Here is a 25826-nt window from a genome sequence, read left to right on the forward strand (position 1 = left end):
CCAAGATGGTGTCACTACACTCCGGCCTGGGCAACAGAACGAGACTCCATCTCAACAAAAAAAGTTAAAAAATAAATTTCTGATTTGAAAAAGATTAGAATATTTTTTATTCTTGAGATAAGAGTCTTGCTCTATTGCCCAGGCTGGAGTACAGTGGTGCAATCAGTTCACTGCCCTCTGCCTCCCACGTTCAAGTGATTCTCCTGTATCAGCCTCCTGAGCAGCTGGGACCACATGTACATGCCACAACGCCCGGCTAATTTTAGTAGAGGCAGGGTTTCACCATCCAGGCTGGTCTCAAACTCCTGACCTCAAGTGATCTGCCTACCTCAGCCTCCCAAAGTGCTGGGATTACAGATATAAGCCATTGCGCCAGCCTACGATTTTTTTAAATGTGAAAAAAAAAGGAAAATCCTTTGGGTACCCAAAAGACCATGTCATCTAAAAAAGAAAAGCAAATGAAATTATCCACAGACTTCGTTAACAACCCTCAATGTCAGAAAACAATAGAGTAACATATTTAAGATATTGAAGAAGAGAAAATGTGAACCTAGGATTTTACATCCAGACAAATTTTCAAAAACAAAGGTTACAAACTGTTTACAACATGAAAGAATTCAGAGAGTACTGTTCCATGAGCTCTTCCTGAGGAATTTACTACACAACAAGCTCTGGACAGGAAGAATGACTATAAAGCCGCTGACCTGAAAAGAGTTAGTGAGCACTAAATACATATTTACTCGTAGAACTAAGACTCGACGAGAGTTAAAAGGGAAAGAATACATAATAGTGTACTTCAGAGACACTGTGCATTCAGTTCTAGACCACTGCAATAAAGCTAATGTCACAATAAAGTGGGTCACATGAACATTTTGGTTTTCCAGTGTATATAAGTTATATTTCACTATACTGTAGTCTATCAGGTATCCAATGGCATTATGTCTTAAAAAAAACCGATGGACATACCTTGGTTTTTAAATAGTTTATTGCTAAAAAATGTTTATCCTTTTGTTGGTGGAGGACTCCATGTTAATGGCTGAATGATCAGGGCAGTGGCTACTGAAAGCTGGGTTGGCTGTGACAATTTATTAAAATAAGACAGCACTGAAGTCTGCCATAGTGATTGACTCTTCCTTTCACAAAAAGAGTTCTCTGTGTCATACTATGCTGTTTGATGGCATTTTACACAATAGAACTTTCAAAATTGGAGTCAATCAACCTTCTCAAACCCTGCCACTGCTTTATCAACCAAGTTTATGTAATATTGTGAATCCTCTATAGTCATTTAACAATGTTCACATCATCCTTACTAGGAGTAGATACCATCTGAAGAAATCATTTTCTTTGCTCATGTGTAATAGGCAACTCTTCATCCTTTCAAGTTTTATTATGAGATTGAAGCAATTCTGTCATATCTTCAGATTCCACTTCTAGCTCTCTTGCTATTTCTACCACATCTACAATTACCTCCTCCACTGAAATCCTGAACCCCTCAAAGTCATCCATGAGGGTTGGAATAACTTCTTCTAAAAATCCTGTTAATGTGGATATTTTGACCTTCTTCTATGAATCACAAATGTTCTTAACAGCCTAGAGTACTGAATCCTTTCCAGAAGGTTTTTTATGTCTTTAACCCAGATCCATAGCAGGGACAACTATCTATGGAAACTATAGCTTTCCAAAATGTATTTCTTAAATAACAGGCTTTGAAAGTCAAAATTACTTCTTAATCCATGGGCTGCAGAAAGGATGCTGTATTAGCAGTCATGAAAACATTAATCTCCCTGTACATCTCCAGCAGAGCTCTTGGGTGACCAGCTGCATTGACAATGAGCAGTAACATTTTGAAAGGAATCTTTTTTCAGAGAAGTAGGTCCCAACAGTGGTATTAAAATATTCACATTTTAATAAAGCGTAAACAGATGTGGTGCTATGCAGGTTTTGTTGTTCGATTTATATGTAGGCAGAGTAAATTTAGCATAGTTCTTAAGGGCCCCAGGATTTTCACTATGGTAAATGAGTACTGGCTTCTACTTAAAATTGCCTGCTGTATTATCCCCTAACAAAAGAGCCTGTTCTTTGAAACTTTGAAGCAAATCATTTATGTCTCTTCTCTAGCTATGAAAGTCCTAGATGGCATCTTCTTCCAATAGATAGCTGTTTTGTCCACATTGAAAACTTGTTTAGTGTAGCCCACCTTTATCAATTATCTTAGCTAGATCTTCTGGATAACTTGCTGCAGCTTCTACATCAGTACTTGCTGTTTTACCTTGCAATTTTATATTATATTATGGAGATGGCTGCTTTCCTTAAACCTCATGAACCAACCCCTGCTAATCTCAAACTTTTCTTCTACAGCTTCCTCACCTCTCTCAGCCTTCGTAGAACTGAAAAGAGTTAGGGTCTTGCTCTGGATTAGGTTTTAGTTTAAGAGAATGTTGTAGCTGGTTTGATGTTCTATCCAGACCACTCAAACTTTCTCCCTATCAGCAATAAGGCTGTTTCTTATGATGCTTGTGTTTACTGAAGGGGCAATTTTCCTTCAGGAACTTTTCCTTTGCATTCACAACTTGGCTACCAGGCACAAGAAACCTAGCTTTTGAATGTCATGGTACCCCAAAACAATTACAATAGTAACACCACAGATGCCTGATCACAGATCACCATAATCGGTACAATAATGAAAAAGTTTGAAATATCACAAGAATTACCAAAATATGATACAGAGATACAAAGTGAGCACATGCTATTGGAAAAATGGCATCAGTAGAGCTTGCTCAATGCAGGGCTGCCACAAACTCAATTTGTAAAAAAACACATTACTTCCAAAGCACAAAAAAGTACAATAAAATGAGGCATGCTTGTATCTATTTGGTCTGTCTGACAACATAGATACAGTACAACCGGAAGAATGGAAAGGACATGAGTGAAAAAATTTAACTATTTTCAGCAATCATATTAACAGCAGAGGTATTTGTATTATTATTTGGAGAACACTGAGTGTGTAAACTGAGATAATGCAACTGAATATTTTTGTGATAACTCATTTTGACCAACAACTATGTCTTTGAGAATCAAGATTCTTTATCAGTATGGGATACAAGGAGATACAGATGTAAACAGAAGATGATAATTTAAAATCTCAAAATTTTATATATGGATTGGAAGCATCAGTATGCATACCCTGGCTCTGCCCACAAGAAAAGCCTAGAAACAATGGCCAACCTAGTAGAAATGGGCATCCCTAATTCCAACTGTGATCTTGAAATACCATTTCCCCAAAAAAAGGAAGCAACCTCTTCTTAGGAAAAAAAGCTGATGTTAGATCTGGGTCAGGAAATGTCTAAGAGGACCCTGGAATGTATTACTACAGACAGCAAGGAAGCTATCAAAGATCACTAAAGTCATGTCAAAAGGACTAAGGAGCCAGCTTAAAGAGGCTCCCACTGGTCCAAGATGGGACAACTGAGCAAAAATAAGGACAATAACTGTAATGAACTGAAGCACAAATAATTAAATCAAAAGGTTCATAATGACATGAAGAACTCACTGGTCCCTTTCAGAAAAGAACAGAAAATTAACATATTATTTTGAAAATTGGTAAATAAAGAAGCAAATTAATTGAACTGCACCAATGGGTACAACTACTAACCAGACGGTAGAAAAGGTTTCTTTCTGTGGAAGCATTCCACCTTATAAATGAAGAAATAACAGAATTCAACTATCACCATATTGCAAGCTTTAATAAATTCACTGATCTAGGCATCAAGCATCAGTGGTTGCTAAAATCAGAAAAAGAGAGAAAACCAGACACTATAACTTTCTTTTTTTTCAAGACAGGATCTTGCTCTGTTGCCCAGGCTGGAATGCATGGTGCCATCAGGGTTCACCGCAGCCTCAACCTCCTAGGCTGAAGTGATCCTCCCATCTCAGTAGCTGGAACTACAGGCATGCATGACCATGCCCGGCTAATTTTTTTTACTTTTTATAGAGACAGGGTTTTGCTATGCTGCCCAGGCTAGTCTCAAACTCCTGGGCTCAAGTTATCCTCCTGGCTTGGCGTCCCAAAGTGCTGGGATTACAGGTGTGAGCCACCATGCCTCGCCCTATATATCTCCTAATGCAGAATATACCACACTAACTCCTAGGAAGTGAAAAAAAACTCAAAAACACAAAGCAAAACCTAAACTTGATCAAGCTTTTAGATCCAACTACCAAGTTATAGGAAATACGAAGGATGAAGAAAAATTATGCAATCAGCATAATTCAGACTGGAATCTGTATAGGTCAAAATAACTGGCTGCTTCAAGGAATAAACTGTAAGAAAGAGAAAAGAGAGGTGGCAGGAGGATGTGTAGGTTAAGAGACTTAGACCAAAAAAAAAAAAAACCACGATCACAACTAAACTAGTTTTCAGGAATGCACATTTGGGTGATGAAAGTATAAGAAATGCAAAAACGATTAAACAGAAGTCAGGATTGCAATTACTTTTAGGTGAGAGAAAAGAGACTGTGACTGGGAAGGGCCATGTCGAAGGCTTATGCAGTGGCTAGAAGATCTATTTCTTGATCTGGGTAGTGGTTAAAAGGGTGTTTTTTGTTTTGTAAAAGATGTCATTGCTTTATTTGTGTATTTATGCAGTTTTCTGTCTATGGTATAATCTACAATTAAAGGTGCCTTAACTCTTAAAGAGTATTTCACCATGATTATATTACAGTCATGCACTACATAGCATTTCAGTCAACAATGGACTGCATAACCAACAGTGGTCCCATAAGATAATGGAGCTGAAAAATTCTTTTCACCTACTGACACTGTAGCTGACATCATACATTACTCACAAGTATGTGGTGATGAAAGTGTAAAGAAAAACCTGCTGCATTACCAGTCATATGAAACAATTAGGTACAGTACATAATGCTTGATAATAATAAATGACTACGTTACTAGTTTATGTATTTACTACACTATACTCTTGTCATTATTTTAGAGTGTACTCCTACTTATATTTAAAAAAGTTAACTGTAAAACAGCTTCAAGCAGATCCTTCAAAAGATATTCCAGAAGAAGGTATTGCTATCATATGAATGACAGCTCCACACATTTTATTGCCCCTGAAAACATTCCAGTGGGACAAGATGAGCAAGTAGATGACAGTGGTATTTTTTTTAATTCAGTGTGGCCTAAGTGTACAGTGTTTATCATGTCTGTAGTAGAGTGCAGTAATATGCTAGGCCTTCACATTCACTCATAACTCACTCAATGATTCACCCAGAGCAACTTCCAGTCCTGCAAGCGCCATTCACGGTAAGTACACCTTATATGGGTATACTGTTTTTGATATTTTATATCATACTTTTACTATATCTTTTCTATGTTGAGACATGTTTAGAGGCTGGACACAGTGGTTCACGCCCGTAATCCCAGCACTTTGGGAGGCCAAAGCAAGCGGATCACTTGAGGTCAGGAGTTCAAGACCTGGCCAACATAGCAAAACTCCATCTCTACTGAAAAAAAAAAAATTAGCCAGGCATGGTAGTCCCAGCTATGAGGGAGGCTGAGGAAAGAGAAGGACTTGTGCCTGGGAGGCAGAGGCTGCAGTGAGCCAAGACTGTGCCACTGCACTAAAGCCTGGGCGGCAGAGCCAGACCTTGTCTAAAAAAAGACATGGTTAGACGAAAAGAAAAAATACCATTGTGTTACAACTGCCTGTAGTATTTAGTACAGTAACATGACATACAAGTTTGTAGCCTAGAAGCAATAGGCTATATATACCATATACCACACAGCCTGAGTGTGTCTATGGCATCTAGGTTTGTAGAAGTAAGTACACGCTATGATGTTCACACAATAAAATTGCCTAACAACGCATTCCTCAGAACGTATCTCCATTGTTAAGCAATGCATGACTTAATATAGCAAATAAAATTTTAATAATAAACTTTACCTTGTAATTTAATATAAAACCTTTTTTAACCCCTGAATGATTCTCGAGTTCTTTGAATCTAAATTCATTAGAAAGACTTTGATTTAAATGCTTTATTCTGCCTTTTACCTTCCACATGATTAATTCAAACTTAAGGACTCTCATAACTGGATACTATTTTTATTTTTTCTGATTCCTCACCTGTAAAATGAAGACAATAAAAAGAACTATTTCAAAAGACTGTTGTTAAGAATATATGTAAAACATTTAGAACAATGTCCAAAATATTTTAAATGTCCAATACTTTATTTGTAGCAATATCTCCAGCTTCCTGTCCTTGCAGTTCCTTCTCAATTATAACTCTATTAACTCCATGCCTTTGCTCAAGCTGTTTTGCCCACCTGGAATGCCTTTTACCCCTTAGCAAAACACTATATATTTCTTAAGGTCAAGCTCAAATGTGAAACCCTCCCAGCTAACAACGTGAAGAATTAAATTGTGTTCCCATCACAGGTCCAGTCATACTGAGTTGTACAAATTTTCCATGCATTTCTAGTAATAGTTCCACAAGACTGAAGTTAGAAATAATGTTTATTTAATTTGTTATCTCAAAGCCTAGCCTACTGACATACAGCAAACATTGAACAGAATGTACTGGATAATGTTATTATTTCTTCTCACATTTATGTCTCCGCCAATGGGGGAAGAGAGAATAGATATTTTCTTCAACCAGTGATAAAATATATATGGAAATGTATTCATCTAGCAACAGGTAAATTAGAAATTACATACTTAAGAAATAGGATCACCTCATTTATTCTGTCCTATGCTTGCTTCCTCCACCCCATCTCTTTATCAAACAACATATCTTGAGCATTGCTGGTGGGGGAAAAAAATCACGAGTCCTACAGTTGAAAATACCTTAAATATGGCCGGACGTGGTGGCTCACACCTGTAATCCCAGCACTTTGGGAGGCCGAGGTGGGCAGATCACAAGGTCAAGAGATTGAGACCATCTTGACCAACATGGTGAAACACCATCTCTACTAAAAATACAAAAATTAGCCGGGCGTGGTGGCATGCACTCTGTAGTCCCAGCTACTCAGGAGGCTAAGGCAGGAGAATCACTTGAACCTGGGAGGCAGAGGTTGCAGTGAGCCAAGATTGTACCACTGCGCTCCAGCCTGGCAACAGAGTAAGACTCCATCTAAAAAAAAACAAAAACAAACAAAAACCCTTAAATCTAATTCCCTGATGCAACACAACTGTATTCACAGGTAAATAAAGAACTATTTTAGGCCAGGCATGGTGGTTCATGCCTATAATCCCAACACTCTGGAACCCTATCTCTACAAAAAACTAAAAAATTAGCCAGCCATGGTGGTGCACACCTATAGTCCCAGCTACTGAGGAAGCTGATGTGGGAGGATCACTTGAGCCCAGGACGTCTAGCCTGCAGTGAGCCATGATGGCACCATGCACTCCAGCCTGGGCCACAGAGTGAACCTGTCTCAAAAAGCAACAACAACAATAACAACAAACTATATTTTAAATAAAATACTACCAGAGAATGTTTTGTTAGTTTTTTTGAACTAGAAATTTGGTATAAAATTGTAAGATACAACATTATCTCTTTCAATAGTCTATGAGTTTCTCAACAGCAAAACTCTTATTTAATTTACTTTTTAACTTAACATCTAAAAACCCACCATCTGATACATAGCGAGTATTCAACTTTGACGTGGTGGCATGATCTTTGGGTTGTTTTTTTACTGAGTAGTTCACTGATTTCCACCTACCTATCACAGGCCAAGCTATTTCCCTCCAGCCCTCATTCTGGAAAGAGGAAAAATCTGATTTTATCTCAAATTCTTCTTTTTTGCATTTTTCTTACCCTCACCTCCAAGATAAACTGAAGAACGGCAACTGAATTGATAGAAGTTTGAGTTTGATGCAAGGTGATATGCAGTATTTTTATAGGCAAGATAAAAGCATGCATAGTAAAAAGGAAATGCATCAATATAATGATATGATTTTAATCAAAGGTAAATGCCATCATTGCAAGTTGCATCCAAATTTCAGACAAGTTAAAATGTGAAGAGATGCTAAAATATAAAAAAGTACATCTTAGAATCAGTAAAATATGACACTAATGACAAACATTACAACAGGTGTTTTCTTCCTTCCTTTTTCTAGTTATTCAAATTTCTATGGTGTATATTTAACTCTGATAATGCAAAAATGTTTAATTTTTAAACTTACAGAATCGTCTTTATCCTCTGAGACACTATGTTTTAGTCTGTTTTCAGGCTGGTGATAAAGACATACCTGAGACTGGGCAATTTAAAAAAGAAAGCGGTTTAATTGGACTCACCATTCCACGGGGCTGGGGAGGCCTCACAACCATGGCAGAAGGCAAGGAGGAGCAAGTCACATCTTACATAGATGGCGGCAGACAAAGAGCTTGTGCAGGGGAACTCCTTTTTATAAAACCATTAGATCTCATGACACTTACTTACTACCATGCGAACAGCAGTAGAAAAGACCTGCCCCCACGATTCAAATACTTCCCAATAGTCCCTCCTACAACATATAAGAATTCAAGATGAGATTTAGATGGGGACACAGCCAAACCATATCATTCCACCCCTGGCCTCTCCCAAATCTCACGTCCTCAGATTTCAAAACCAGTCATGCCTTCCCAACAGTCCCCCAAAGTCTTTACCCATTTCAGCATTAACTCAAAAGTCCACAGTCCAAAGTCTCATCCGAGACAAGGCAAATCCCTTCCACCTATGAGGCTGTAAAATCAAAAGCAAGTTAAATACTTCCTAGATACAATGGGGATACAGGCATTGGTTAAATATAGCCATTCTAAGTGGGAGAAATTGGCCAAAACAAAGGGGTTACAGGCCCCAGGCAAGTCTGAAGTCCAGTGGGGCAGTCAAATCTTAAAGCTCCAAAATAATCTCCTTTGACTCCATGTCTCACATATAGGTCACAATGATGCAAGAGGTGGGTTCCCATGGTCTTGGCCAGCTCCACTCCTGTGGCTTTGCAGAGCATAGCCTCCCTCCTGGCTGCTTTCATGGGCTGGTGTTGAGTGTTTGCAGTTTTTCCAGGCACACGGTGCAAGCTGCTGCTGGATCAACCATTCTGGGGTCTGGAGGACAGTGGCCCTCTTCTCCCGGCTATACTAGGTGGTACCCTAGTATGGACTATGTGTGGGGGCTCCAACCTCATATTTCCCTTCCACACTGTCCTAGCAGAGGTTCTCCAGGTGGGTTCCACCCCTGTAGCAAACTTCTGCCTGGGCATCAGGCATTTCCATACATCCTCTGAAATCTCTGCAAAGGTTCCCAAACCCCAGTTCTTGACTTCTGTGCATTTGCAGGCTCAACACCACATGGAAGCTGCCAAGGCTTGGGGCTTACACCCTCTGAAGCCACAGCCTGAGCTGTACCTTGGCCCCTTTTAGTCACAGTTGGTGCAACTGGGATACAGGGCACCAAGTCCCTAGACTGCACACAGCAGAGGAACCCTGGGACTGGCCCATGAAACCATTTTTTCCTCCTAAACCTCCAGGCCTGTGATGGGAGGGGCTGCCACAAAATGTCTCTGACATGTCCTAGAGACATTTTACCCATTGTCTTGGTGATTCACATTCGGCTTTTTGCTACTTATGCTAATTTCTGCAGCCCGCTTGAATTTCTCCTCAGAAAATGGGTTTTTCTTTTCTATCATATTGTCAGGTTGCAAATTTTCTGAACTTATATGCTCTGCTTCCCTTATAAAACTGAAGGCTTTTAACAGCACCCAAGTCATGTCTTGAATGCATTGCTGCTTAGAAATTCCTTCCACCAGACACCCTAAATCATCTCTCTCAAGTTCAAAGTTTCACAAATCTCTAGGGCAGGGGGAAAATGCTGACAGTCTCTTTGCTAAAATATAACAAGAGTCACCTTTGCTCCAGTTCCCAACAAGTTCCTCATCTCCATCTGAGACTACCTCAGCTTGCACTTTATTGTTCATTTTACTATCAGCATTTTTGTCAAAGCCACTCAACAAGTCTCTAGGAAGTTCCAAATTTTCCCACATTTTCCTGTCTTCTTCTGAGCCTTCCAAACTGTTCCAACCTCTGCCTGTTACCCAGTTCCAAAGTCGCTTCCACATTTTCAGGTATCTGTTCGGCAACATCCCACTCTACTGGTACCAATTTACTGTGTTAGTCCATTTTCAGGCTGCTGATAGAGACATGCCCAAGCCTGGGCAATTTAAAAAAGAAAGAGGTTTAATTGGACTCACAGTTCCACATGGCTGGGGAGGCCTCAAAATCATGGTGGAAGGCAAGGAGAAGCAAGCCACAACGTGGATGGCAGCAGGCAAAAAGAGCTTGTACAGGAGAACTCCTCTTTATAAAACCATCAGGTCTCATGAGACTTATTGCTATCACTAGAACAGCACAAAAAGACCTGTCCCCATGATTCAATTACCTCCCACCAGTCCCTCCCACAATATGTGGGAATTCAAAATGAGATTTATGTGGGGACACAGCCAAACCATACCAGACTACGTCTCATGTTGCTTACTTCATACATTTAAGAAGCTGTATAAATATTTTCATAATAGGGACATGAAGTGATACATTACAAACATAACATGGTGACTAAATTATTATTTACCTAGAGCAGTTGCCTCATTCTACACAGTGCTTTTTAATGTCAATAGATGTATTAATATAATACTAAAAAGTCAAAATAATTATGTCTATTATTATAGTGGTGAGATAGCCACATCTATTTATAGATCTCAAACTAGCTGATTAGGCTTTGATGAGCTTTATTTTCAACTTTATGCTTTATTAACTTAACTGCATTCACTCAGGCCTGTTAATCTAGCAAACCAATAAGAAAGGTATGTTTAAAAAAAAAAAACTTTTCCATTTCTCAATCTTGCGGCAAAAAAAAACACAAAAAAATAAACAAAGAAAACACCCTTTAGCACACTCCTTCTATTTTACATACAAAAGCTTCAAACCACCTTAATATTTATAACAGGTCCACTGTATGACATAAATATCAGTTATCCAAAGAATTTTATCCTTAAGCTTATGGAAGGTTATATTCTTGACAGAGATGCCTAAAACAAAAGTGACTTACTCTTAAAAAGAATGTTATGATGAAAGCCATGTTTTTAAGCAAAGACCTGTTGCCTAATTTTATGTAGAAATAATATAAATGTCATTTTAAATAATCATTACATAAAAATCTTTCCAAAAAGGCCTAGCACAGTGGTTCACGCCTGTAATCCTGACACTTTTGGTATGACAAGGCAGGAGATCGCTTGGAGGCCTGAAATTCAAGACCAGCCTGGTCAACATAGTGAAATACCACTTCTCATAAAATTTTATTTAATGTAGCATATATTGTTACAAAGAAAATTTAGGAAGATCCTATCTTTCCCCTTCATAATTCAAGTTCATATTACATTGAAACAGATTAGAAGGTGATGATATTTATCAGGTCATGGATGAGTATGATGTTGATCCCGGGGAAAAAATTACAACTTACTTATCTAAATTGGCAGTATGGCATGGGTACTTAGAAGGAAGTGGTAAATTCTAGGAGCAAATATGAATCACCACAAAAATCATGTCAGACTAAGGTCATTCTTTTATTTGAAAGGAATCAAGAACATTTTGTAAATTTTGTTCACTATGCTACAAAGCATTTGATGATAAACAAAATCAGGGTTTCTCTGACCTTTCCACGTAAGAGACCAGTGCACATACAGCTCTAGGGTCTATCTGCACACCTCTATGACCAGGAAAGAAAGACTCTTCCCCACACTGGCTCTAGCAGAAACATCCCAACAGAGGACTCTGGCCCAGTATGGATCAGGTTATGGATATTGTCAGAACACCAGGTCTACTAACACAGGGAAATGTGTGAAAAGGTGCTGGTAAGTGAAAGATGAGAGCCAATACAATAACCAATGGGTGTCAATTAATAGAAAGATTATAGTGGTGTAAACATACTGTTCTATACTTAGTCCTGTCCAATCAGTTTTTTAAGTTTGTTAGGAAAACAGAAGAAATAGTAATTACATGTGCAGACTAAAAAGTTTCAGAAGGAAGAAGCAATGTGCCCAACCAAAAATAAGTATAAAAACTTGCACCTAGGTTTTAAAAAAAAACACGTCAGGCGCAGTGGCCACTCCCAGCAATTTGTGAGGCTGAGGAGGGCGGATCACCTGAGGTCAGGAGTTTGAGACCAGCTTGACCAACATGGCGAAACCCCGTCTCTACTAAAAATACAAAAAAATTAGATGGGCATGGTGACGGGCACTTGTAATCCCAGCTACTTTGGAGGCTGAAGCAAGAGAATCACTTGAACCCAGGAGTCGGAGGCTGCAGTGAGCCAAGATTGCACCACAGCCTGGGTAACAGAGCAGGACTGAGTCTCAAAAAATAAAAAATCAAACACACCAAGCTGAGGAGGGGGAAAGAAGGGAAAACCATTCTGTAAACTAAATACAAGTGAAACGAGTCATAAAAATGAATGTAACTTCATGCTATTTTAATGAAAGCTTAGGATCTTAGGATCTTTAATGAAAGCTTAGGACAAGGCAGGTCACAGTTCTTTTCTAGTGTGTCAGTGAGAAGACACTTTGAATACTGAATTCCATTTAGTACCACCTCTTTAAAAGGTGGAGAAATACTGTCATAGTCAGGAAGCAGCAACTGAAAAAATACAGAGACCTAAAACCGTGTCACATAAAACTAACTTAAAACACTTTCCAATTCTGAAAGTAAATGATTCGATCAGTTGAAAAAGACTTCTTTCGGGAGATTTTCATGGGTACATCTGAGGAAATTAGCCAGGCTGCAGAGTTTCTAAGAAGCTAACAATGGTATGTTTTGTTGTCCTTTTAGTTTTCTTTTAGCAAGCATCGGACTGAGAGCTACCTTTTATTTACTGATTACTGGGTTAAGATATTTTCTCCATTAATCCTCACTTAACTGCTGAGTGAATAAATACTACCATCCCTATTCTACTGAGGTTCAGAGAGGTTAAGTAAATTGACCAAAGTCACAGATCCAGCAAATGGCTAACCGAAAAACTGAACCCATATCTGACTCTAAAGACTATTCTTTAACACTATGCCAAACTGCCTCCATAATAAAGATCAAGTTGCTATATATAAAAATGTTCATTTTTGTAAATTATAAAATACGTGTAAATTAAAATAATCTTTCAACACCATTTTACATCTGTAAAGTAGAAAAAAATTAAAATACCCCCTAATGATCAGCAGGTAATTAAGTTAGCATTCATTCATAGTATTGCACATTGGCACAACTCATGAAAAGTAATACATCAATCTGTGTAGCTTAAGAATGCCCACACTGTTTCCACAAACACTAAGGAAATTCATAAGCCTCCAATCATTAATCTCATTCCTGGCAATTTATTCCAAGGAAGCTATTCAGCAGAGACGAAAATGTTCACTTGCAAAAATACACAGTATAATCCATAAAAATTCCAGAGGCAGTCTAGATGCTCAATAGCTAAGAATAAAATAAATTAAGCTATAGCTACACAGAGGAATATTTATGTATTTCTTTAAAAGTATAGTTATTAAGGTCATGTATAGGGAAATATAGGAAAGAGGTATGTTTTAAATGAAAATAGCAAAACATATAACTATGTAAAAAATGCACATAAATACAGGATAAAAGGAAATAATAAAACAACATCTGTATTATGGTTATGATATTATGGATGATTTTAATTTTCTTAAATTGTGTTTAACGTTTACACTATTATTAACTGTCAAAAGCAGGTGATGATAATGACAGCATTTTTATAAGTTTCTGAGAATTGCTTTACCCATACATATAGGGGATATAAGTGGTCCAGCTCTTAAAGAGCTCATAAATATACTAAAGACAACATGTACATTTGTAGAAAAAGAATTTGCTATTTAAAACATAGTAACCACAGCCCCCAAGAAATGAACATCTCATTTGTTGTTGTAGAGTCAAACAAATACGAGTCTGCTATATGCCAGCCACAGTTCTAGCCACTGGGACTATAACAGTGAATAAAATAGACAGAAATTCTTGCCCTTGTGGAACTTACATGCTAGCAGTAAGCATATACTGCAAAGCTATACAAAAGACAAGATAAATATGTAAAATGTAGAGCACTATTTTATAGTGATAAGTGCTAAGAAGAAAAGTAAAGACAGGAAGGTAGACAGCATGCTATTTTAAATTGAGTGGCGGAGGCCAGGCACAGTGGCTCATGCCTAGAACCCCAGCAGTTTAGGAAGCTGAGGCCAGAGAATCTCATGAGCCTAGGAGTTTGAGACTAGCCTGGGCAACATAACATGAACTCGCCTCTACAAAAAATAATATTAGCCAGGTGTGGTGGCGTGTGGCTGTAGTCCTAGTTACTTGGAGGCTGAGATGAGAGGATTGTTTGAGCCTGGGAGGCAGAGGTTGCAAGCCAAGATTGTGCCATCACACTCCAGCATGGGTGGCAGAGGGAGACTCCGTCTCAAAATAAATAAACAAAAATAAATTGAATGGCAACAAAAAGTCTCACTAAGATGTCTGATAAAAGACTGAAAGAGGGGAGAGAGTAAGCAGTGTGAGTATCTGAGGAAAGAGCACTTCAGGCAGGGGAAACAGCAAGTGCAACCTGAAAATAGAATGCCTACCCAAGGGTGTGAATGTACCAATAACTGGGAGACATAATTAATTAAACAACCTGCACTCAGTTCCCCCTAGCAGACCGCAGATAGCTATACAGTTCTTAAAACAACAGCTCTGGACCTGATCTGCCTTAGTTAGTTTCAGTACACAGCTACTTTGGCTGTCAAATTCTTCAATGCTTTTTTTCCATCTCAGGTTGCTTAAGCATTTCCTCTTTATTGTAAGGATGCAAAGGGGGCCAGCCCATATAACATCTACTCATGGGTCACTGTAAGGGTCTCAAGCAGCTCTTGTCCCTCACGTGACTCATGCTTGTACTTTGCAAAACACTCGGTTTGCCTGTAAAACTGAGAAAAGTGAAGCCAGGCCCCTTCTAGAGCATGAGTTGAAAGGAGCAGATCTAAGGAAGGAAAGCTGACTTTTGAAGTTTGCAGGGGAGTTGTAGAGGGGTTAGCAGTAAGGCAGTGCAGGGAGTAAGAAGCTAGAGATATAAGGACATCCAATGGGTAAAGAAAGGCCCAGCAGCAGGCAACAGGGAAAAAAAAAAGTCAAGAAATTTCCAGCAGTGGGAATGTCCACGAAACTTCTAAATAAAAGCATTTTAAGCTGTTCACTATGCTGGGATATAATCCTTACCACTCCTCCCAAATTTTCAATAAAGCTCTACTACAAATATTTGCTTTGTGACTGATTCTTTAGAGAAATTAAGGCAGACACCAAAGAGACAGGCTCAAGAGACAAAATGTAAGTACCTTCTAAAATAGAGCAGAAGCAAGGAAGTGAAGTAAGGTGTCACTAAGGGAAACGCAAGCTCCCTGAAATTCCTCAGAAATAGAAGAGGAAACTGTGTTCCCACCATTTATAGATTGGGGCTTTTAAAAGAAGAAAAATCACCCCACAATGAGGTGGACTTTGGTGTACCTAGCTAGATTATACTCAGTCAAGTAATGAATAGTTAAAACAACAAGGTACTTAAATTCATGCTTCGGAAATTTTAAGAGAGGCGATCATCATTTAGATCACCTAGAATAGTTAAATAACACTTCATGGACCAGGTGACCCTGACCTAACCCTTTAAGGATGACAAGAGTTGGAGAACAGGGATATCATAGAAAGATATTCCAGGTATAAGTAACAGCATGAATAAAGCCCCAAAGCCAAAAATGAGTGTGGCCTGTTCAAAGAACAGTGCAGAAACTGGCCTATTTGGAACAGACAGTACCCACTGGCAGGCAATGGCATATAAGATTAGCCAGGTAAAGTGAGACCAGATTGAGGGAGCCTCTGAAATCCAAGATGAGAAATCTGAACTTTAATTGACAAGCATTGATAACAAGCGAAAGAAACTGCTTGTTCTGTTCTGTTTTTTAAAGATAATAAAATACTGTGGCTATAGTATTGGTACCATTGCCTTCTAAAATTGGCCCACTGATTTCCCACTACCCAGGTCAGGTTATATATGGTCAGGTACACAACTATTACGTCTGTGAAAAGAATGTTTCTATTTATGTTTGTACTAGGCATCTCCAACTGCCTGTCAATTACCCTTCAAAGTTCTTCAACTTGCCTGTGTCATTTATCCTCTCTATAAACACTTTCTAACCTATGACATAGCCAAACTAGGGAATTAAAGATGATTCAGTTCATGCCCTCAAGAAACGCAGGATCTGATGTAGGCAAAAGCCAAGAAAACAAACTAGTACAATACACAGTGGGAAGTGCTACAGCAGCAGATGCCTAGAGCAGTAGTCTCCAACCTTTTTGGCACCAGGGACCGGGTTTTGTGGAAGACCATTTTTCCACAAATTGCGGGTAGGGTGAGGGATGGTTTCAGGATGAAACTGTTCCACCTCAGATCATCAGACATTAGATTCTCATAAGAAGCGTGCAACCTAGATCCCTCACATGTGTAGTTCACAATAGGGTTCATGCTCCCACGAGAATCTAATGCCACTGCTGATCTGACAGGAGGCAGAGCGCAGGTAGAATGCTCACTTGCACACGCTGTGGGGCTCGGGTCCTAACAGGCCACCGATCTGCACCGGTCCATAGCCCGGGTATTGGGGACCCCTAGCCTACAGTATCATAAAAGCAGATGACACTTACATCACTTTGGAGATCAGAAAAAGATAGAAAACACCTAAGACAGAGTGTTGACTGAGTGTTGAAGAAAAATAAATAAATAACAGCTGAGCATGGTGGCTCATGCCTGTAATCCCAGCACTTTGGAAGGCTGAGGTGGGCCAACAGCTTGAGCTCAGGAGTTTCAGACCAGCCTGGGCAATGTGGTGAAAACCCACTTCTACAAAAAATACAAAAAAAAATTAGCCAGGTGTGGTGGCGGGCACCTGTGGTCCCAGCTATTATATTTTGTAAGCTGAGGTGGGAGGATTGCTTCAGCCCAGCAGGCAGAGGTTGCAGTGAGCCGTGATCACGCCACTGCACTCCAGCCACAGCAAAAAGAGACAGACCCTGTCATAAATAAATAAATAAATAAATATCAAAGCATGGGGAGGGGTAGTGAAGGATGACAGTGATTACAATCAGACTGCAAAGGCTAGGCAGAGCCTGTCATACTGAGAGACTGTAAGGTAATTCCATATGGCTGGATGAGTGGGAAAAGTAGGCGAGGACCACACCACAATATACATGAAGTTTATATTTTAGAGTAGCTGAATGATTTTAATGAAGGAATATTATGATCATATCTGAGTTTCTTAAAAAGAGCTCTGGTGGCAGGGAAGATAGATTGAAACGGCACCATAAAGTTTCTTCCTATCATAACTGCAACAAAAGTCTGATAAAGGATGCTATAAACAGTCATTTTATTCCAGTTATCCACTCCTACCCCCTTTCTAGGCTTAACATACATCCTTCATGAAGCCTGCCCTAACCCTTCCCAAACACATTCATCTTGTCTTTCTCAGAACTTCTAAGACATGTCTGTCTATACATTTCATTCTGCTATCAGTGTTTAAGTTTCTTTTCCCTGACAAGAAGGTAAGCTCCCTGAGAAAAGAAGTCATACATTTTTTAATGTATGTAATACATACACACACACAAATCTTATAGCTCCTAGCACAGTAATACAACATTCTGAAATAGACACTTCCTTTAAAATGGCCCTCTTTATCCATGAGAAAAAAGATTCTGCTTTTCCCCATAAATAATAAAATAAAATGTAAGATTAGGCAAACTAAGGTGAAAAAGCACAGCAGTGGTGGGATCCGGAGTGAATAAAAGGTGATCAGGATTGAAAACAAGGGACCCTTCTGGGGAGATGGAAATGTTCTAATTTGTCATAGGGATGTGTTATACAGTGTACTCATTTGTCTAAAAAATGTGTAACTAAGGTTTGTGCATTTCAATGTATATAAATTTCACCTAAAAAACCTACAAAAATAAGGAGTGAAGAGCAGGTTGATACAGACGAAACAAAGTTCTTGTTGGGCAATCCTTACATTATCCCATGTACTTTTTATATGTGTGAAATTTTTCACAATAAAAGGTCAGAAACACACACACATATATATGAGATCTAAATGAGTGAAAAAAATTCATTAACAAAAATTTAAAATAACCCAGAACATTTAATTACTCATTCTCCTAATGTTTGGAGAAATGTTACACTGTAACTTTTAAAGTGATTTTACTAGCTCTATTATCTACCCAATTCTAAAACCAAACTACTATTAACAACATAGACAAAAGAAGGCCAAGTACCCACAGGTTCCTTAATTAAGCACCAGATATTAAAATTAGTTGTTACCAAAGATATTCAAAAGGCCAGTATAATATAAAAATTAGAATCTTCTAATGTTCAAACTGTGATACCAAAGGTGGTCACTGAAAGATATTTATAAGACTTCTGGACATATAATATCTTTAAAAATACATCAATACCATTTTTAATGGTTTCAAAATAGTTCAATCATTTCATTTCAACAATTTAAACTTCACGCTTATCTACTCGGTATCTGCAATCTCCTCCCACAAAATAATGTGTAAAATAGAGATTTTCCCCGCGTAGCCCAACGCAAAAGACTAACAACAATCTTTTGTTCAGTACATTTCCTGCTAAATAATTCAATCCCCACAAAAGTTCACAACGTTTCTCAAGAAAAGGAGTAACTTTTAAAGCATTTTACAAGGGCAAACGAGCAGCTAAAATCATTTAATAAGACAAATTCTATTATACTATTTTACTGCTACTGCTACTATTTCCCACTAGATTATGTTTAAAATTTCCCTTGCCAATAATCTATGGTCTTATAAATTGGTTTAGTAAGGAGTGTGGACTGTGACTGGATGGGGGCATGAGGAGAGTTTCTGGGGTGCTGATAATGTTGTTTCTTGACCTGGGTGCTAACTACACAGGTGTGTTCTATTTGTAAAAATTCTTCAAGCTCTACACTTATGTGTACATGTATGTGATATAATATCACATATACATATAAATATGTGATACTTCAGTAAAGAAGATTTTTTTAAAAAAGAATCATAAAAGTAATCCAGAACTGGTAGGGTTGTCCTCGAGTTCCCTCCTCCATATTAAAACACCTTTTCTATGCCCTGAAACACTTCTTTGCAAAAACAGAATTCAAGTTAAAGGACCTAACATTTTCTTTCTACTGGCATGTTCCCAGTTAACAGGTAACTTCTATTTGCAACTCGGAGCTCAGAAAGCATACAAACCAATAGAAAAACCTGCTTAGTATTTTCCCAAATTAATCCTTTTAAAAGCAAACTGAATAGAAGAAAAATGAGTAAGCACTCTATTGCCCAGACTATGTGCAAATCATTTTCAACTCTGTTAAACGGATTTAGGAAGGAAAAGAAAGACCATCACTTCAGACTCTAGTAAGATAAAAACAGAAGGCGGCTAGAAAGAACTTCATGGAAAGGGTACTATGAGCTAGAAGTCTACCTGTCAGTGTTTTAGTCCAAATTTTATTAATTAGATATTTTAGGCAAATCAAACACAGTAGGCAACAGTACCTGCGCAGAGGAATGAATGAAATAAAATTCATGAAAATAGTATGTCAAGATTTAATATGAAATATTCAATGACTGGCAAGAATGGTTGGGAAGCAGCCTTTTCTCATTCACTTGTCCAGCAAATAAAAATTGTTATTTATACCTGTATGTCACAACCGTAATTCAGAGGGCTCTCTCTTCCTTTCTGTGATCTGATAACCTCCCAAAGTGAAATCTAAGCACTGAAATTCTCTCGCAGTGGAGTGTCACTTAAAAGGAGCTTGATCCTCACCTAAAACACACTCTCACCTTTCACCTACAGAGCCCAGGAAGGAAACATTGCCTTCTTAGTCCGACAGAACCGATTCAGCCTTTCCGGATGAAATGCCAGGGCGTTCACCGACCAAAGGGTTCACCGACTCCAAGGGGTCACCACTTTAGAAGGCAATCCTGCCAAGTGGACCGGTGATAGTTCACAGGCGCCACCCTCACGACTTTGAACAGCAGTTACTCGGGAATCGTGCCAAACCTCGTTCAAGTGACTTAGACACTAGCGTCCAGCCTGGTGAATCCAATCCCCATCCTCAATCACACATTCACGTCCCCAAAACAAATCCTTCATGGTCTTTCTGGAGATGAGATGGCAAAACCAGAACACACCCAGAAAGTTGACACAGAAGGGGGTAGTGTGGGGAAGGGGGTGGTGTGGGGAACACACCGCTTCCCCCTCCCATCCCCGACTGGAGGCTGCTGGCTCGGGGCTGGCTGGGCGCCGGTTCGCCAGCGGGCGCAGGATTCGCAATGCCGGGGTGGAACGAGATCGCAGGACCAGACCGGCACCGGGGACTCGCGGACACCCTGACATTGGAGCCCCGCGGCAGTGGCGGTCGGCCCTCTCTCCGCCTGACCCCGCCGGGCGAAGGGAGCCGCGGGGGGAGGGAGAGCACGCGGGGAGCGCCCGCTCGGGCCCGGGAAGGCGGCGCGGCTACGGGCCTTCTTACCTGTGCAGGCCGAGGGCGCGGCGTCGCTTATGGAGCAGGCAGAGCAACAGGAACGCAGCACCCGCCAGCGAGGAGTTTCGCGCCGTCAAGTACTTGCTGAAGGCCGCCATGGCACGGCCGGTGCTAGCGAGCCGGCGGGTGGTACTCGACAGCGGCTACCTTAGTGCAGGAAGCGCGGGGAAAACTGGGAGGCGAGCAGAGGGCGGAGCCGGCAGCGCAGGACCGCCCCCTGACGCGCGCCGCCCGCCCGCTGGAGCCCACCCGGTACTTTGGCTCGGCGGGAGCGCGCGCGGGAGCCTCTGAGGGCGGAATAGTCCCGGAACGCGCTCTGCGCACGCGCGGACCCCCTCTGGGGCTCCGGAAAGGCGGCGCGCAGGCGCTGTGGCTCCTCAGCCCTGCGAGGTCTCGGTTCTGCCCCTTCCTCACCCCTACCCTCCCGCCCTTTGCGCGCACACCCGGCTTTCACAAGAACTGGGTGAGCGGGCCCGGCCTGCACTGAGGACCTAGTGGGCCCTGCCTCTGCACTCCCCCGGTGATGGACCGTTACCACCCTCTTAAAGGAGCCCGGGAAGGAGGCAGGCGGCCCTCTCACAGGGCATTTAGGGAAAACACTCAGCACAGTGATTATTAGGACGAAGCCAAACAGTTGGGAAGTCCTCAGAGGTGTAGGGAGACGTAGGGAGAATGACACAGATCAAAGAGCTTTTTCCAAGCCAGTGTTCCCCAAACCGCGGGTTATAATCTCTAGCGCATTGTGAACTTGGTTTCGTAGATCGGGATCACCACTCTCCGTTTTTAATAAAATTGAGACTAGAGTACAGTAGAAAAGTTTCACAGTACATCGCGTAGTAAAGGAATTGTTTGGAGAAATTTTGATTTCACTGTTTTGTATGTATGTATCACTGGTGGCGATGTAAAACGTATTTATGTAGAGCTGATTAAACAAAAAGTTGGAGAAACACTGTTGTTTGCAAAGAGAAATTCAGAAGTAGCAATCATGCATTGTATTAAAGCTGGCCTCACTCCCAGAATCAGAAAGGCTTTACAGATTACAGCATTCTTCTCTTGCCTGACCCTATGATGCAGGAATTGTTAGCCCCAGCATTCGAGCCTAGCATATATACTGTAACAGTGAATCGCTCTTTTCAGTTGAGGAAACTGGAGAAAAGCAAGTGTGTCAGAAAATAAGTTCATAAAACCTCGCATAATGCACATACATATTAAAGTAGCCTACAAAGTAGTGGTGCTGTGCCCTAGGTGTTTTCTCAAGATAAATGAGCGATTGCCTAATACAGGTTATGAGGATCACAAAGATCAGGTACAATAATGGCATGCATGTAGAGGCGCTCAACAGTGAATTCTAAATTATGCAAAAGTGAAGCTCCTACTAATTATCTATTTGTCTTGTGGACATTTTCATTACCTGGAGTGGCCAAGGGTCTTGGCCTCTGAAAGTTCACTGAAAATCACTGACATGAGGCAGATTAATAGAAGAAAAATTAATAGGAGAAAAGGCATACAAATTTATTTAACGTGTATACATGGGAGCGAATGAAGACCCAAAGATACGGGGAAAATTGTCCATTTTTATGTTCAGGTTCAACGAAGTATGGACAGCTATGTAGAAATATGATTGGATGAAAAGGGTATAATCTAATGCTAATAGAGTGAGTGGGGACGCCCAGCAAGGCCTGTCTGTCTGGGTTCTCCTTGGCCTTCTACGCACCATTCCTTCCTTCTGGATATGGGGCAGGACCCTCTCTGGAATGGAGCTCTTATGGGTACAGGCAAACAAGGTAGGTCAGATAATTTATGGCCAGTTTTCACACAAAAAGGTGGAGGGAAAATTTGCAGAACATTTTTAGGCTTTCATGCCTGGCTTTAGGGGATAGAGGTTCTGGTTTCTGTGTCTTGCCTCGAGGAATAGCGATCCTAATTTCTATGGCTAGCCTCAGGGAATATGGGACTGAGAGACAGGAGGGCTGGAGTAGGGCAGAAGTTCAGAGAACTTTTGCTCCAGAGGTCTTCATTTTGGTGTATTGTCTTGTGAGCCCTAACGACCTCAGTAACATTAAGTAATTAGGCATGCCTGGCACAGAGAACACAAGGATGAACAGATCATGGAGATCATATTCCCCAGAGGCTGTTAGAGAAGAAAAACATGTAAAAAAATAAAGCATAAATGTAGTAAGTACTATATAAGAGATATGAACAAGGTGCTATGAGATCACAAACAGCAAAATATTTAGTTTTGTCTAAAGCTTTCAATTAAGGCTCAAGGCTTGACAAAGATGATTCTGTAGCTAAATTCTAAAGGACAGAAGGAATCACTCAGGAGGACAAAAGAGGAAATTACTAATTCAGTAATAAATTGCAAAGTGCTAGAAAAAGAGTTGGAAACCGTGTAAGAAAGTAACGGTTTCATCTTAGAGTTTGTAACAATGAAGGAAGTAAAAGCAAGATTAGTCAAAAACAGTCTGTTTAGAAAACAGATTTCAAAACATTCAGAGGAAAGATAGAAATGACCCATTGACAAAACATTCCAGAAAGTATCCTTGTTCAAGAAGCGTGGGAAAGTCTAAAAAATTACATTAGTTATTTGAGCTCAAATAATTTTAGCTGTTGATAAAGCCCATCTGATAAAGATCACTAGGAACAAATCTGTAACCCAAAAAGGTAAGTTTATTAACTTGCTATAGCAAAGGACATTATACAGCAGAGGAATTGTGGCCATGTCTTAAAAAAAATAATAATAAGGAAGAAATGAGGAATCATTATAGTATTTAGAGGAAGAGAGGAGTTTAGGTAAAACTAAATAATGCAGTGCTTGATAGGCTCAAAGCAAATCAGAGCTGTATGTAATATCAAACCTGGACTGAGAAGCAGATTCAAGATTCTAGTTCCTTAGAAACATACATTTAAGATTAACATAGAATATTGCCTCTGAAAATCCCTTATCTGAACCTCTGCACTAGAAATTAAGACGGGTTTTGTAAGTCAAAGTGACTCAAAGAGTTCAAATTTGCCAGGCAAGAAAGGGACATTCTGTTCTCACTGGTAGACTCTCAGAACAACCAACTTTCTGACAATCTAGGATTTTAGAGAACAAAATTCCTTGGCACTATGTCTTTTGATAATTAACAATGCAATTTTGCCAGTTCACACTTTATAATACTAAATAATTAAGAAAAACAGAAAATGTGATTTTATGGGGCAGATGTCGAAGAGCTCTGATTTTTAAAGAATTTGAGCTATTGAGAACAGGGAGGCAGGGCATATGAAGTTAGTGAATCTGGAAAGCTTCAGGAAGAAAGGTTGTGTTAGCCAGCCTCCAAGATTGTCCCTGGTGATCATGGTGTCCTATTCATGCCCTCATGGAACTTCCCTCACATCAGAGCTGAGTCTTGTGACGAAGGTGATGCTATGTGACTTCGAAGGCCATATTATAAAAGGCACTGTGGCTTCTCCTTTGATCTCTTGGATTGTTTGCTCTTGGGGAAGCCAGCTTCCACAGAGAGCACTCAAACTGTCCTGGAGAGGAATTGAGGCCTCCCACCAGAAGCCAGACCAGCTTGCCAGCCATGAGAGTGGGCCATCTTGGAAGCAGATCCTCCATCCTCAGTCAAGCCTTCAGATGACTGCAACCTCATGAGTAATCTCAAACCAGACAGCCCATCCAAGATGCTCCTAAATTTCTGACTCGTAGTAACTGTGGAAGGTAATGTGTTTATTGTATTAAGTCACTAAATTTGGGGGTAATTTATTACGCAGCCAGTGTGATTTGCACCAAACCTTGAAAAACAGATGGAAAAAAAGAAGGTTCAGAAGAAGATACAATCAGAGCAAAGATGCAGAGACCAGAAGGTACAAAGCAGATTGAGGAAGGTGGTTAAGTCTGATGTGGATGGAGGCTGAGGGAGGCATGTGAAATGAGAAAAAGTTTGAAATGTTTAACTGAAGTCAACTTGTGGAGAATCTAAAACACCAAGTTAACCGGGTAGGATTTTTATTCTGCATGTAAAAAGCACTATTGCAGGTTTTGGGAAAGGGTTGTGACCTCAGATTTTATTTAAGAAAAATCATGCTAGTGGCAGTGTGTAGAGTGGATTGAAGGAGGAACCATAAGCAAAGAGACCAGTGTGGACACATGAAATAGTCTAGGTAAAAGGTAGTGAGTACCTGAGTCAGGGCAGCACAAATCAAATGGGAAGAAAAGGACTTTGTGGATTCACATAAAATGGGAATAGGTGAAATAACTAATTCATGGGAAGAAAACTTTTACATTGATCCTGATATTTCCTGGCTGAATGTCTAAGAGGGTGATAATATTTACCCAAGGTCAGAGACAAAGAAGTGGTACCTGCTCGTCAGGAAAGACAATGAGATGCAAACAAATTCCTTACTAGTTCCTCATCACCAAGATAAACTGCAATATCCTTAGCATCTCACATAAACCCAGCTATGATATAAGCTCTGCCTACCTCTCTAACACCTATCTTGGCAGTCCTCCCCTCCTACAGATGTGTTCTACCCCTACCCCAGGAGATAGATGCCTGCTGCTATTCATTTCTGTAGTCTTCCCTTGAATATCCTATTCCTTCTACGTGAATCCCTTCCTACCCTAACATCCTCACGTTCAACTCAGTTTATCCTTTAAAATGAAGCATTGATGGTCCCCTACTCTGAACGGTCATCTCTGACCAGTCCCCCCAACCCCTTCACCTCATTGCCAAGTTAATTATTCTCTTCTTTGTATTCTCTTCTTTTTTCATATATAATTCTATTAATATGTAGTAGGGTGTCTGGGGAGGCAGATCTTAAATTTTTTTAGAGAAACAGCCAGTCATTTCTCTGAGACAGTAAATACCTCAAATCACTGAGAACAAACCATCTTTGCTTAGAAAAGAGTCACTTGAAAAGCCCCTCTTACTGATAGAAATGGAAGGAGAATAGCTACCCAAGTGCACCAAGGAAAGGACATCCCGACAAGGCTATTTCTTCAAATAGCCCTAGTTAGCCCAAGCTGGCACTGAGGAAGTTTGCACAGGAGAGCCTCCTGGGAGGAAAGAGATTGAGATCTCAACCTTTTCCTTTTTGGGTTCACCATTACTAGACTTTCTGATAGACTCAGATAGCTGTCTCACTAGCTCAGGGTCCCAAAGAGGAACTCTTCAGAAAGAATGAAAAATCTAGCCCTGAT

The 25826-nt window shown here is 40.1% G+C and overlaps 1 protein-coding gene across 6 annotated transcripts in view; it reads right to left on the reverse strand.

Annotated features, from left to right (window-relative positions):
• The window catches only part of ABCD3 (ATP binding cassette subfamily D member 3), an 88632-nt gene extending 67817 nt beyond the window's left edge, over nt 1-20815 (reverse strand). For 3 of the 6 annotated variants that reach the window (XM_064370217.1, XM_064370215.1, XM_064370214.1), the window contains exon 1: nt 20627-20793. In XM_064370217.1, coding sequence (XP_064226287.1) covers nt 20627-20736 — 110 coding nt within the window. In that variant the 5' untranslated portion in view covers nt 20737-20793. Of the gene's footprint in view, nt 1-20626 lie in introns of all 6 variants that reach the window. The other 3 variants (XR_010340184.1, XM_064370213.1, XM_064370218.1) reach the window with 3 other exon arrangements.
• Nucleotides 20816-25826: the final 5011 nt, after the last annotated feature.

The sequence above is a fragment of the Aotus nancymaae genome, unplaced genomic scaffold (assembly GCF_030222135.1).
Source record: "Aotus nancymaae isolate 86718 unplaced genomic scaffold, 86718_ANA_hifiasm-v0.15.2.pri h1tg000103l, whole genome shotgun sequence".
Lineage (NCBI taxonomy): Eukaryota > Metazoa > Chordata > Mammalia > Primates > Aotidae > Aotus > Aotus nancymaae.